Genomic DNA, 14202 nt, shown 5'->3' with positions numbered 1-14202 from the left:
CTCTATTCTTCAGTTTGGATTTTTTTTAACCTGTCTTCAAGATCACTAATCCTGTCTTCTGTTCTCCCTAGCTCTTATTAAACCCCTCCAATAAAATCTTAATTTCAAATGTTATAATTTAAATTCTAAAATAGTGTTCTTTATTATAAATTCCAATTCTGTGGTGAAATTCTCCATCTTTTCTTCAATGTTTCCAACTCTTCCTCTATTTTCTTTAATATGTTAATCATAGTTATTTTGAAATCAGTTTAATTCCAGTGTATGAAACATTTCAGGGTCTGCTTATATTATTTTTTTAATAGATTATAGAACATTTGTTCCTGCTTCTTTGCTTGTCTGGTAATATTTTATTGTATGCCATACTTAGGCTAGAAAGTATTATAAAGTCTCTAGATTATTTTAGCTTCCACCAAAGCATATTAAGATTTGTTCTGGCAAGCAGCTGTATTGTTGGAAGATCACTTGATCTTCTAGAGGTTATGCATTATGCATTTATGACAGGCAGCTTTTGCCTTTATTCCAACGATGTGGGCTTGGCCTTTCTGCAATCTCAACTGAAAGCCAGGGGTGTTCACCAAGTTCTTTTCATTCTAGCTGGGCTCCAATCTAACCTCCTTGCACAGTGCAGCCTCTGAAATCTCTGCCTCAGTTCTCTAGCTTCCCACCAATTATTCCCTGCCAGAACTTACTGAGTCTCTACTTGCACATCCACAGCTTAGGAGTTGTTCGAGGACTCAAGGGGAATATTTAGCAGAGTTTTGGGACTTCTCTGCTGCTTCCTCTTCTATGAAACCTTGATCTCACAATCTGATCTGCCTTGACACCTGTAAACTGTAATTTGTCTTTTCTATCCAGAAAGACTGTCATTCTCTGCTTGGGAACTATTTCTCTTCTTTGCAATTTGGAAATTGTTCAAACAAGAAAGCTGGAGTGAATTTAGGCTAATGGGCTCTCCTTTTAAGGATTATAGACAGGCTTTGCTTACTGTCCGTAGCCAGCAAACAATTTACATATAGTTTTCCAGATTTTATGGCTGTTTATGGCAAGAGGGTGATACCAGATACTCTGTTAAGGCTGAAAGTGGTACACACCGTAAAAAGAATAATTCTAAAAGTGTTTATTATTAAAAATTTACTAGGTATCAGTATTTTACATGTCTTATCTGATTTAGTCCCCACAAAAATCTGTGAGGTAGGTAATACTGTGACCCTGTTTTCAGATGAGAAAACTAAGGTCTATAAAACATCATTAATTTACCCAAAGATCTCTTGAAAATTGTCAGAACCAGATTTGAATCCCAGCAATTTGACACTAGAACCTGAGCTCTTAATAACTCATAATTTGTTAAAGGAAAACTGTAATTTATTACAGGACTATACAGATGGGCTAGTGCATAGCGCACACAAATAAGGTGCCTTCGTATCTCAAGCTTTTTTTTTTTTTCCTGGCACAAAAATATTTTTAAAATTAAGAAAAATATTTTAAATTGAACACATGCTTACTTTTTAAGTAGATTTTATTATTTACAACATTGTTAGATTTACAGAAAAATTGCAAAAGTATTCCTATACTCCTCACTCAGATTCCCCTATTGTTAGCATCTTCCACTAGTCTGGTACATGTGTTACAATTAATGAAACAATACTGATGTATTATACTTAACCAAAGTTAATAGTCTATTCAAATTTCCTTATTTGTATAAGCTTTCTTTTTATTCCAGTATCCCACCAGTATACCACATTACATTTAGTTGTCATCTCCTTAAGGCTCCTTTTGGCTGTGACAGTTTCTTAGATATTCCTTGTTTTTTTTTCTTTTTCAAGTCCAAATCCCTTTATTATACTATTCTCATAAATGAAAACTAAAATAAAGAAAAATTCAGCCGAGTGCTAAATATAGCACTTCCTTTTGATTACCTTGCCAGTTTTGAGGATTACTGGTCAGTTATTTTGTAGGATGCTCCTCTGTTTGTCTGATGTTTTTCTTATAATTAGACTGGGTTATGGGTTTTAGGAAAGAAGGCTATGTAGCTGAAATGCCATTTTCATGACATCATATCAAGGGTACATCCTGTCAACATGATTTATCACTGTTCATGTTGACTTTGCCTAATTACTTTTAATATTAAAAATTATTATATAATATTTGGAACACACAAAGGAATATAAAGCCTATATATACAAATATACACATACCTGCATATATTTATATACATATACATACATATATATGAATGATAATAAAATCACCACCTATACTGTCTCTCTGCTCCTTGCTCCCAAAAAGATTAAAAACACTGGCTTTTTTTGTGTTTTTTTTTTTTCTTGGTTTGTTTTTTTGCATAGCTTCTGACAGCAAGAAAAACTTTTTAAAAATGTGTTGGAGTTTGCATTTTGTTACCTGTTATATCAATACTTTTAAAGTGATATGGAATATTGAAGTGAGTTTGATATCCATAAATTGTTTGAATATTTGATCTTTGCACATACTAGATTTTTTTGTGACTATTGTAAGACTTACCATCTTGTTTAATCAGTTTTTTAATGTCCATCTTTTCAGAGGTAGAATGATTGAGCTATACAGAGAGGGAAAACAAATATGCAGTAGAATAATATAGTTTCTTCTCAGTGAATTCTAATATTTGAATTGATGCCTATAAAAATTTTAGAAGTAATTTAATCCTTAAAAGAAGGTCTAACAAATTCTTTATTAAGTAAAAAAAAAAGTCATAGGGCTATCAAAATGAGCAGAGAAGATTTATTCTAAGATATAGAAATGTGACTCTTCTTCACCTAGGGTCTTAAACAGATTTTTTTCCCCTTCATTTTCCTATTTCTCAGCCAATTCTTACCTTCTTTCCTAGAAAGTTTCCAAATGATAAATTCTAAGAAACCCTATCCATTTAATTCCAAGATTAGGTCCATTTATTTTCTCTTTTACTCTAATACCAGTGAATATGTAAACAAATAAAAACAAATGTTTTAATACACATTAGGGAAAATAGAAACCTATAAAAAGTAAAGATCATGTTTGTCACATTATGACAAGAATAAACTGGTTTTAAAGGGCTTACACAGATAGCCTTTTTCTGTTTATTTTTGAAGGGGAAAGCCTTAATTATCATCATCTGTGCTATGTCTCAGTTTAATAAATGAGGTTTGGGAATAGACATCAATTATAGACCTGGCAACGTTGTAATGAACTGGTCATTAAGAATGACAAATGCATCTCAGTAGTTGGTTTGGATTTTGCTCAGTTTTAGTTTACTTATTTCTATATTTATGGTTGATGTGGCATTGATGATATCTACTCCCATATGAGTGAATCACATCTGAAGTCCAAACATATTTGGCTTTAGAATGATTTGTTTATATTTGATTTAGGTCTTGTGATATTCTGCAAACCAGTCTAGCATTTGAAATCCAATATTAAAATGTCATTTATAACACACTCATAAGATGCAGAGTAGCCACCATTCACCCCGTTGTGAGTCTTCCCCAGCAGCACTCCTTAGAACATGAACAGGGAAATTGATGGAAAAGAGTATCTTAAGAAGAGGTGGTCTCTCCTCCTCATCCTCGGAGATGAGAAACCCAGGTCGAGGCCTGGAGGAGGCAAAGTGGTGGTGGTGAGGCTTTGATAATGTTTTTCTCTGTACTATTGCTAGATTTCAGACTCAATATGCAGATAGGAATAAGCATAGTAATCAGTAGTGGTCAGTGGCAACAAAAGAGTTACACTGGAAGAGTATGATATCTCTAGAATAATCAAAACTCCTTTGCTTTGACTGTTATAATTTATGGAGGGCTACCATGTGTCAGGCATTGAGCTAAGTCTTCCATGTTAAAAGATGAAAAATTCTTATACCAAGAAACTCATTGTTTGGTGGATTAGATATTCAACTAAAAAGACTATTAGAATTCAGTGTCATAAATACTATATTAGGGGATCTCAGAGTACGCTGTGAAATATGTAAGGTCGCCTGACCTCTACTGGGGTGAGGGATAGGAGTCAAGGTACCTACCAAGAGCCAGTGATACTTGGGTTGAACCACAAAGAGCAATTAGGGTCAACTAAACTAGGAAGGGAGTGGGAAATCTTTTCTGGCAAAGGGAATAGTTTATACAAAGCATGGACTCTGAGAAAACAGCTTGTTTGGGCAATCTTAAACATTCTATGTGGCTTAGAGAATTGAGTGAGTTAAAGGGAATGGCAAACATGAGACTGGGTATATAAAAGGAGGCAAAGTAGGTTCAAACTTTATCATGAAATCTAAGGGTAGCCTTTGAAGGATTTTAGGCAGCATAGTCATGTATTCAGATCTACAATGAAAAATAAGCAATTTAGCTGCTGTGTGAAATGGACTAGAAGGGCATAAGACTTGAATTTAGAGAGACTATTTATGATACTGTTTCAGTAATTCAGGACAGATTTGTTATGCTGACAATAATGGTTTGTACTCAAGAAACATTAAAAAGGATGAAGAAGAAAGTCCTTTTGATATACTGGATAGTGAGTTAAGGCATTAAGGATGATTCCATAGTTTGGAGATTGCTTGTCATATCCTTCTTTTTATACATAGCACAGTTCATAACCCAGAGACCATAAAGACATTAGCTCTGTTTCTACTTTCCCTTTCTCCTCATACTGTCATCCCCTCATACCGTCAAGAAACCAGAATAATTAGGATAAACAGATTTTCATAGGCAATATGATTTCAAAGGAAAAGGTACATTTTAGCAACTTCTGAGGTAACTCATTTCACAAATTTGCCTGTTCCTTACTTTACAAACAACAAGCAGGGATCCCCCACACACAAACACCAGTACTCACAAACAGCCCATAACAAAGCCTAGTATTAGATAATATGCAGAAACAAGATGAAGAAAAGACTGCTTCATTGATGAAATATTAACACTTCCATGAAGAACCAGAGCTAGCCAGAAATTGGATTAAAGGAAAATGTTTTGTTTCGTACTGCTAGCATTTCAAATTGTGCCCATCTTTTTTATTGTATCTTCAGCAGATATTTGTCTATAATGAAAAACATTTACCCAATCATTTTCCCCTTTATTTGGCAGACTGAGACCATTCCACTGAGTTCTGTGGAATTCTGAGTCCAGAGAGAAGTGGACTGTTAAAGTGGTCCTAATCACATTTAATTTGAAACATATTATCTTTCTGAAATAATTATTTCAGCTTTTCTTTACAGGATGAGATGAAACTACAGGAGAGTTTAAGGCAAGGTGCCACCATTATTGCAGCCTTAATCAAAGAACGAAAATCTGGACTTGTTGGTCAGCTACTGGTAGTGTAAAGAACACAGAGAAAATTAACTAGTGTGTTTTAAAAACATTTCCCTAAGTATCTCTATTGTGCTTTTCCCCTATTGTATGTGGTAGAATATTTAAGTTGTCTTCTATGTCTTATAATTTGTAGAATGTTAAGCTTAGAATATAAAAGTGGAACAATGCATCTGTGAAATATTTTGCTTTTGTGTATATCAAATATAAATACCTGAAGTGGAAAAGGGATAAGTAAAAAATAATAGGCTTTGCATAAAGGCATGAAAGGTCAAGTAGAAATAATAATGGGTGAGGTATTTCCCCTAAGAAATGAGAATTTAGATATCTTCAGCTATTGTCTCTATGTTAATTAATAAATCAAACCATAATAAAGCTAATGGATAAGATTGAGAATTATTTTTAATTACAAATTTGTCCCCTCATCATGTTATATTTTGTCTTGTAAGCTTAAAATAGTTACATATTTTGTCTATATTTTTTAAAAATAGCCAAGAGTTGATAATAACAAATGGAATTCTGTGGCTCAAATATCTCTACCAATGGCCTCACATTACCCTAGATTCCTAAGGAAGATGTAATTTCCTTCTGCTTTTCAATTGTTTCTAAATTGTATGTTTTCCTAGGTTTATGAAATATGACTTTGACTTACATTATTTTAAAGGGTCTCTGATTTTTCTAAATAAACTCGAAAGAAGACTGGAAAGCTATTCTTACAAGTGAAGTTATTTTGGTCAATTCAGGTTAGAGACAGGGAGTCCATTTAACATCATAAAGTTAAATTAATTATTCTTTTAAATAAAGTTAAATTAAAGTTAAATTAATTATTCTTTTAATTCTTGCCTTTTAAAATCATGTTCTTATTCTTTCAAATTTCTAATGGTACTTACATCTTTGATATTAATGATTCTCCCTTATACTACATTTTACACTAATGTGCATTTAGGCATTAACAATGCCTTTTAATCTCTGTATATGCATCACATTTTATAAAAATAGCTTGGCTTAGATTGTGCCAGGGCTGAGGCTGCACTTGGAAATGATGAAAGTTGCATGAAATTTTTTCAGTTAAAGATAGACTTTGAAAAATCTATCTTGCTTCGATTTCTTCTTAACATGGGTGATTTTCCCTATTTTCCTCAAGGATCTATTTTAGTAGGACAGTTTATACTTTACATTAATTAATAGTGAATAGAATAAAATATGCATGAAATAATTACTGCAATTTATTCTCCTAAATGAAATGTGTTGTTTGAATGTAGGCTTGAGTCTAAACTCCTAAGCTTGCCACTTTTTCTCCCTCTTTCATTGTTAAGAAATATATAATAAATCAGTTAATTCAAACTCTTAAAGGTGAAAATATATGGGAAATGAAAGGATTTTTTGTTAGAATTGTCTATGCCCATGTTAAGCTGGGTGGTCCGCTGTGTGGTGTGAATGTGAAGCTTGCAAAGTCCATATCATGCTCCTGTTGAAGTCTTCAGGTGACTTTATTTTAGGACTATGAAAGTGCTCATAAAGGCAGAAGGGGAAATGTTATCAAGACTTTAAAGAGGGGGTGAGTGCCTCTAAGTTAAAGGCAGAAAACTTGTAGGAACACTGACAATAAGTTTTAAGCTCATCTCCCTGTATAACAAGACTAATGTCAAGGGATAAGCAGAGAGAGGGGCTGTGGGGAATAAACCAGAGGCAGCAAATGAGCAAGGGAGGGACAGACAAGGAGGGAGTGACAGAGCAGTCCCGATGACCAGATGAAACTAGCTTTCATTGTTATAAGATCCAGAGGCAACTTTGCAGTTACATTTTTATGACTGCTTCTGTAAATTTAATTTCTGTAGTGAGAACTGTCCATTCTCACTTTTTTTTCCAAAATCCCTTTAAAAATGATAATACTAATGCCTCAGAGTTGCTGAAGTTGCTTTCTACTGTGGAAAGACAAAGTTTTCTTTTTAAATTTATACCACTTAAATGCAAATTAAACTTTCCAGAATTAACTCAGAGTGATCAATGGCTTAAGATGTAATATCTTTTTCATAAAAAAAATCTCAGTTTGAAAGTATACTCATGTACAGGTAAGAGTCAGGTCCCTTTATTCAACCTAGAGCCATTCTTATTGTGGTCACTTCAATCATTTTGCATTGGTTTAACATGAAAACTCTCTTTTCTCATACTGCCTTACAGTTATAACTATAAAATTTTTTCTGTCTCTATCTCTCACTATATATACATATATGTATATATACACACATCCATAATGATCATTTTATAAAAATAAAATTGCAGTAAAATATTTTCTTATGTTAAAACCTCTAAACCTTACTCATTTAAATTATGCTATTTTTGTTAAAATAATTATTAAGAAAACCATTTGAAAGAGGAAAGATTGAAGTAATTTTAAGTTTAATTTCAAAGTAAACAGAATAAATGAAAAATATAAATCATATTTAAATTTTGTTGGTATAGTTTAAAATAAATGGACTACAAGTAGCTAGCAAGGTATTGTTTGGTATTGTCACATTTATATATGTGCTGTTGTCCATTTTTAGTTTCAAAACTGAAGAATTAAATGTTTGGATATTTTTAAATGATAAGTAACAAACTGCTATAGTGTATGTTCTATTTATAAAACATAGTAATTGATAAATAATGAAATTGTTGATATTTTAAAATCTAATGTCAATTTTCACTGATATTTAATGTATATGTACATATTTGAGTTGATGTTTGAGATGTGGATGTAAATGTTTAAATTCAAGGCCCAGCTTTTCTTCCTTTACACGTCATTTTATTTCAGCTTACTCGGTCACAATTGAATAGCCAAATATAACATTTATTTTAAAAAATATGAATGTGATGCTTTTTATTTTAAAAATAAAATTTGAGTTCCAGATATTTATATTCTATAAAGAATATTAAAATTTTGCAGAAGCATAAGTCTCAGACTTTTTCTTCTCTTTCATGTTTAGGAGGTTTCCAAGCAATTATAGGGGCATCTTAGGAATCACAAGCTATACTCAGGCACAGTGGAAGAGTATTGTGATCACTTAACAACATCTGCCTTGGTGTGGTAGGTTGAATTATTGTTCAGAAATATTCTTTCCCATCTCCTCACTTCCATGGGAGGAAGATATGTCTACTCTTGACTGGGATTCATCCTGTCACCTGCTTTGACCAAAGAGTGAGTCAGAAGTGGCAGTGTGCTAGGTCTAAGACTAACCTTAAGAGATCTACTTACTCTCTTCTGCTTCGGCCACTGCCATGAAAAGAGTGTGTCCAAACTTGTCTCCTACCTCCAGAAGGAAGCCAAGAACCTAGATCAGTTTACCTCCTGCTAATTCACAAACACATGAACAAGCCCAGCTGAGATCAGAAGAACCAGCAAGCTCTCAGTTCAGCTGATCTTCAGGAGACAAATGAGCTAAATAGATGTACATCATTTTTGGCAGTGAGTTTTGGGTATTTTTATTACACACCAATTGTTAACCAAGGAGAGAAGTTCTGTGGCAGTTTATCTGCCCTCACAAGGCTAGGATGTGTCCGGAGATACCTTTTGCTGACCGGAAAGCTTATATGTAAGAATTGTTGGTCAAAGCAGTGATCCCAAGGCACTAGAAGGTTCTGAGAATGCCTTGTTACCTATTCAGTAGTTACTAAAGGATAAAAATAGACCTGAACATTTAGAAAAGTTTTCAAAAGACATGAAACTTTCTTTAGTGTTAAATATTGTGTTAAAATATGGGCTTTTAAAATAATATATAATTAAAATAGCTTAACATTTATTGATGCTCACTGAATACCAGACATTGTTCTTAGTGCTTTACTTGTACTTAACTTTTTTTTTCTTTACAATAACCTTATGTAACAGGTAGTACCTCCTGTCACCTTTTAACTGATGAGGAAACCAAGACACACATGCTTTCAATAATTGGTCCAGAGTCATGGAAGCAGTAAATGAGAGAACTGGATTCAAATTTAGACCTCTAGTTCCAAAGCCTGTATTCTTAACCACTATGCTCTACAGTATCACAAAACAAAACCTAATATTTTAAGATCCCCTAAAGAATGACTCTCAAAGATGGTGTATTAGGCTTCTCTAGGGAAACAGAACCAACAGGAGATATCTGTGAACATGAGATTTTATAAAAGTATCTCACACAACTGTGGGATGCATGAGTCCAAATTCCAAAAGGCAAGAGTGAGATGGCAACTCTGATGAAGGTCTTCAGTGAACTCCCCAGGAGAGGCTGGCTGGCTGAAGAAGTAAAGGTTCTCTTCTCCCTTAAAACTCTTTAACTGATTAGATTACATCCAGCTGATTGAATTCTCTCACTGTGGGAAGACACTCCCTTTGTTGATGTAATCAGCCACAGATGCAATCAACTGACTGATAATTTAATAAACCACCTTCTGGTTTATTAACCAGCCACAAATGTCCTTGCAGTAATGGTTAGGCCAGTGCTTGCTTAATCAGACACCTGGGCACCATCACCTGACCAAGTTGTCATGTAAACCGAACCATCACAGATGGGAAACTCAACTGTTTTTTTGTTTTTTTGTTTTTTTTATTTAATTGCAATAGAAGGAAAATGGATAAAGCCTGTTTCTTTTAGTGTCTCTGTACTCTTCCTTTCCTTTGCCCTTTTTAACTCCCAGCATGTTTTGTAGCATCCTTGAATCTGCCTGTGCTAATGAAATCAACACAGATTGATCCCCACCTATAATTATTAACAATACCATCTCTGTGAGTTACTAGGTTGTTGAGGTTTCCTCAATGAATGATCAGATACACTTGGATACAGAAAGTGGAAGATAGAAAAGTAGAAGTAGAGTTCTTGATGAACCAGAGTTGTATATAGCCATATGTGCCCTGGCACCACAATAAGACACAAAAAGAGAAGTTGAAATCCATTCACCATCTTTACATGAGGAAGGAAGGTCTAGATAAATGCCCAGGTATGAGGAAGTATGAAGTCTTCCCTTGTCATGAGACTGCTAAGCACATATGTCCACTAGCATTCTCTATAGGAAAATTCTTGGGTAAATGGTGCCTAGTATGATAAGCTAGGTCTTAGAGGTGCTAGATTGTTTTTCCTTTTGCATCTGAAACACTTGAATCCTTTATTTAAAAAAAAAAAAGTCTTTGCAGCTGAAATGCATTATGCAAATTAATTCTTTACTTAGTGAAGAAGCTACCAAATAATGTGAACAGTTGTTAAAACATCTGGGTCTATTTAGCAGCATAGATGATGCCTGGCTTGTCAAGTGCAATTTTTACTTCCAGTTTAGCCTTAGTTAATCCTTGCAAGGTTTCTATGAGGTAGGTCTGTATCAACCTTCTGATATGACAATTGGATAAAAGACAGATGCAAATGTTAAAGACTCATGATCACCCAGCACATTGGAAGCTAAACTGAGTTTGAGAATCCAGTATTCCGGACCTCTACTCTAAAATTTAATGATTTTTCAGAGAATTGGATCACAAATGGGGGGACTGGTCTTTACTTAATGTTTAAAAAAAACTGGTTTAAATCTATCTGCAGAATTTTACCTGGATGCTTCCCTTATTTTTCATTTTGCACAACTGCAGTTGAGCTCAGAGGCAAAGCTTTAACAAGGCAATCCTAATGATTGTTGCGACCCGAATGGAGACATGATTTGAGATTCTACATGGAAGCCAATTTTGCAAGAATTTCCACTACTCTGTAGACTATAATAATTGGGTTATTGGATAAGGTTTGGCAAAGCATCTAGTAGATTAACTGAATGAGGCTTCTGGAGCTTTGCCATCTTGGAGCTACCCATTATATTCTTTGTTCTACCTCATTATAAAACAGGCTATTGAAATTGGTTGGTTTATTGGTATGCGAGGGTTTTTAACCCCCCTTTCCTACCCTTTACATCAGAGGCCTTAATCTGGTTGAAAGCAAGCTCTTCGGTCTAAGTGGATAACAAAACATCCCTTTGAGGAGAAGGAAATAGATGATAAAATCTGTTACTAAGTTTTTTTTCAATGGTTTAGAAGAATTTCTTCCCATCCTGCATATTTTTAAGACCCTGTAAAGTTCATAGTTCCTTTTTCTTGTTTGAATAGAAAATCATTCTCTTTAATCCCACCTGAGTTTCAAAAATGTATTCTTGAACTGCCCAGTTCAAGAATTCAGTTGCCTGTTTTACTGAATGGAGATATGTATGACCTGATAGTAAAAGAATGCTATTCAAAGACATTTCCTCTTGTTTATTTCTTGGATCAGTTACTAGTCACATAAATCTGGAAAGAAGCCAAAATATGTAAACAAATTAAGAGCTTTGAGGATTCCAGTGGGAATATCCATAAATTATCCCATAAATCAGAAATGTAAGATAAATGCAGTATGCTATAATAAATTAGCAGAGAGATGCAACTATGGACCAAACATTCTTGGCTCTGGTTTGGGAATATTAATGTTATTAAAAGATTTGGGTTAATCATGGGGTTATACATAACATTACTCCTTCCCAAACCTATATATGTGGCCTAAATGTAATTTTCTGTTTTATTATGTTTTAGTTGTTGCTTAATATCAAACAACCCTTCAACTCTTAAGCCTTTGTTTTGTATTCTCTTTAACACTGTCAATATTTATAATCTGTAAATTATTTATCTTTACAATTAATAAAGATTTAATGGTTCTCTTACAGAGCTGCATAAGTCAGTGAATATACTAAAGGGCAGTTTAATAGATTGGAAACTTTTCACCAAGAGCTTTTATGATACACACTCGTTTCTTCTTATAACTTAATATCAATATATGAACTGAAACCCATGTCGGAAGAGATAAGGAATAATGTGGCATTCTCTGCTCTTTTGATTATTTTTGACCTAGACTTAAAACCTAAATGTAAAACCACCTCTTAAGAAAGACAACTCCAAAGTTTAATTTCACAATTCTGAATCTCCCAAAATCTCCTTTCAGGTTTCTTACAGTGTGTGTGTGTGTGTATGTGTATGTGGAGGCAGAGAGGAAGAGAAGATAAAGTGTAGAAGTAGAGAAAAATTGTTTTTTTCATGTGAACATTTTCTTGAAAGAGTTCTAAAACAATTACATTTTGGATTTGTGCTATCTTATAAGAAATTGTAAAAAGTAGGTGTCACCAATTTAGCAAAATTTATCTTAAAATAAATTGGGAAAATAGAGAAAATAAATATATCTGCTACATATTTATACATAATTAATACTCAATGGCAATGCAGATTCAACACTGTTGGAGTTAATGTGTTTCTAGGTCAGTTCCTCTTAGTTGGGGGTCAGGTGTTATTTTTTAAGGGGTTGTGTAATACTTATGTTGGTGGGTTCTCTAGTCTGTGATATAAAATTGAAGTTATACTTCCATTTTTTTGTTGAGACCCAAATTCTTATAGAATGAACCTGCATGATTTCTTCCAGAATCTAACCCACCTGACAGTAATTGGGAGAAATACTTTATGAGGCATGAATAAAGAATACCATTTACAAAATAATACAAGTATGGGCAAAGTATGTAAAAGACAGACTCTATCTTTTTCTGTATAGAGTCTCTGTGATCTTCCTTATGGTAATGAGTGTTTAGGAGAAAAACTAATTATCTAATAATTACCTTTAAATTGTTTTTTACTCTCTGTCAAATGATGTTCACATACCTGATGTAACTCTCCAGCAAACTCACAATTATCCTTATTCTACAGAAGAGCCTGAGGTTCCTAGAGGGTAAGTGAGGATCACAAGATCACACAGCTAGTAAGTGGTTGGGCCAGGACCCAAATCCCGTGTTCTTTGTATTCCCCCACACTGTTTCTCACGAACAAGGATCTAAAAGTGATCGTAAATAACTATAATAAAATGACAAATAATAGACCTGACAATTTTTAAGAAAATTCTACTTACTCTATTGTGTTGCAGTTTTTTGTTTTTATTCGCATTCTTCCATGGGATTCAGGCCAACTGGCAGAGTTAGTCATTAGTAAGATGTGTATCTCCTGTTCATTAATATGAGAATCGTGTAGCAGACGAAATCTTGTTCCCCAGTTAAGATATTTATTGAGCATCTTTTATGGCACAGACCTGTTGATCCTATAGAAATTCTACAAAGAGATAAAAAGCAAGGTTCCTATTCTCCTGGACACTTTTTCTGGAGATGAGAAAAGCAAATGAAAATTGTAACAATGGAAGTGTTATATGGTACAGGTGACGTGAATGGTAATTTTAGGTAGTGATAGGAATTTGAGGAGAGAGCTATGTCTAGTAATTGTGTTAGTCTTCAAGATTTGGCTCGGGCTCCTACTGAATGCTTTCCCTGAACTTTCCTACAGGAAAAGTCTCCCTTCTCTGGTATTTGCAAAGCATCAGTGGATACCTTTGCCTATGGATTACGTACTGTACTGAAATGTACCCTATATATCTTGGTCCCTTTCTAAGGTGTAATGTCCTTGAGCCTAAGTGTTATATTTTACCTATCTGGTTAACTGCAGCTTTCATTAAATGTAACAGTAACTCACTGAAGTCCCTTTAGGTGTAAAATTTAATTTCAGTCTGGCAGGAATATCAACAATCCTTTACTGAGTCTTTATCTGTTGGGATATATGCCCTTAAGGAATTTACAGCTTTGACTAGCAAGGAAGACAGACTATATAAATCAAGTGATATCTAGGAATCAATTGAAACATATGGAGTATGTAGTTCATAAATTCTTAGTTCATAAATTCTTGTGTCCAAAAATAACTTATTATTTTCTTTAAATCATCTTAGCCCCCATTTTAAGCTCTGATCCTGTGGGGTTGGAAGAAAATCATCCTGATGCTCCCCTCGCATCAGGGATCTGTAAAGACCATATGCTCTCAAGGAGCATTAGAACATTAGCCCTGGCCGCCCAGTCCTCAGCCATC

The 14202-nt window shown here is 34.1% G+C and overlaps 1 protein-coding gene across 7 annotated transcripts in view; it reads left to right on the top strand.

Moving 5' to 3' along the window:
• Positions 1-14202, top strand: part of CRPPA (CDP-L-ribitol pyrophosphorylase A) — a 359365-nt gene that overhangs the window by 318008 nt on the left and 27155 nt on the right. For 6 of the 7 annotated variants that reach the window (XM_037836829.1, XM_037836827.1, XM_037836828.1 and 3 more), the window contains one exon: positions 5213-8186. The exons of the other annotated variant lie outside the window; for it this stretch is intronic. In XM_037836829.1, the coding sequence (XP_037692757.1) occupies positions 5213-5317 (105 nt within the window). In that variant the 3' untranslated portion in view covers positions 5318-8186. Of the gene's footprint in view, positions 1-5212; positions 8187-14202 lie in introns of those variants that run through there. 7 annotated transcript variants of the gene reach the window in all.

This window comes from Choloepus didactylus, chromosome 5 (genome assembly GCF_015220235.1).
Source record: "Choloepus didactylus isolate mChoDid1 chromosome 5, mChoDid1.pri, whole genome shotgun sequence".
Taxonomy (NCBI): Eukaryota; Metazoa; Chordata; class Mammalia; order Pilosa; family Megalonychidae; genus Choloepus; species Choloepus didactylus.
The sequence above is the reverse complement of the archived record's forward strand: the minus strand, read 5'-3'. Positions and strand labels throughout refer to the sequence as shown.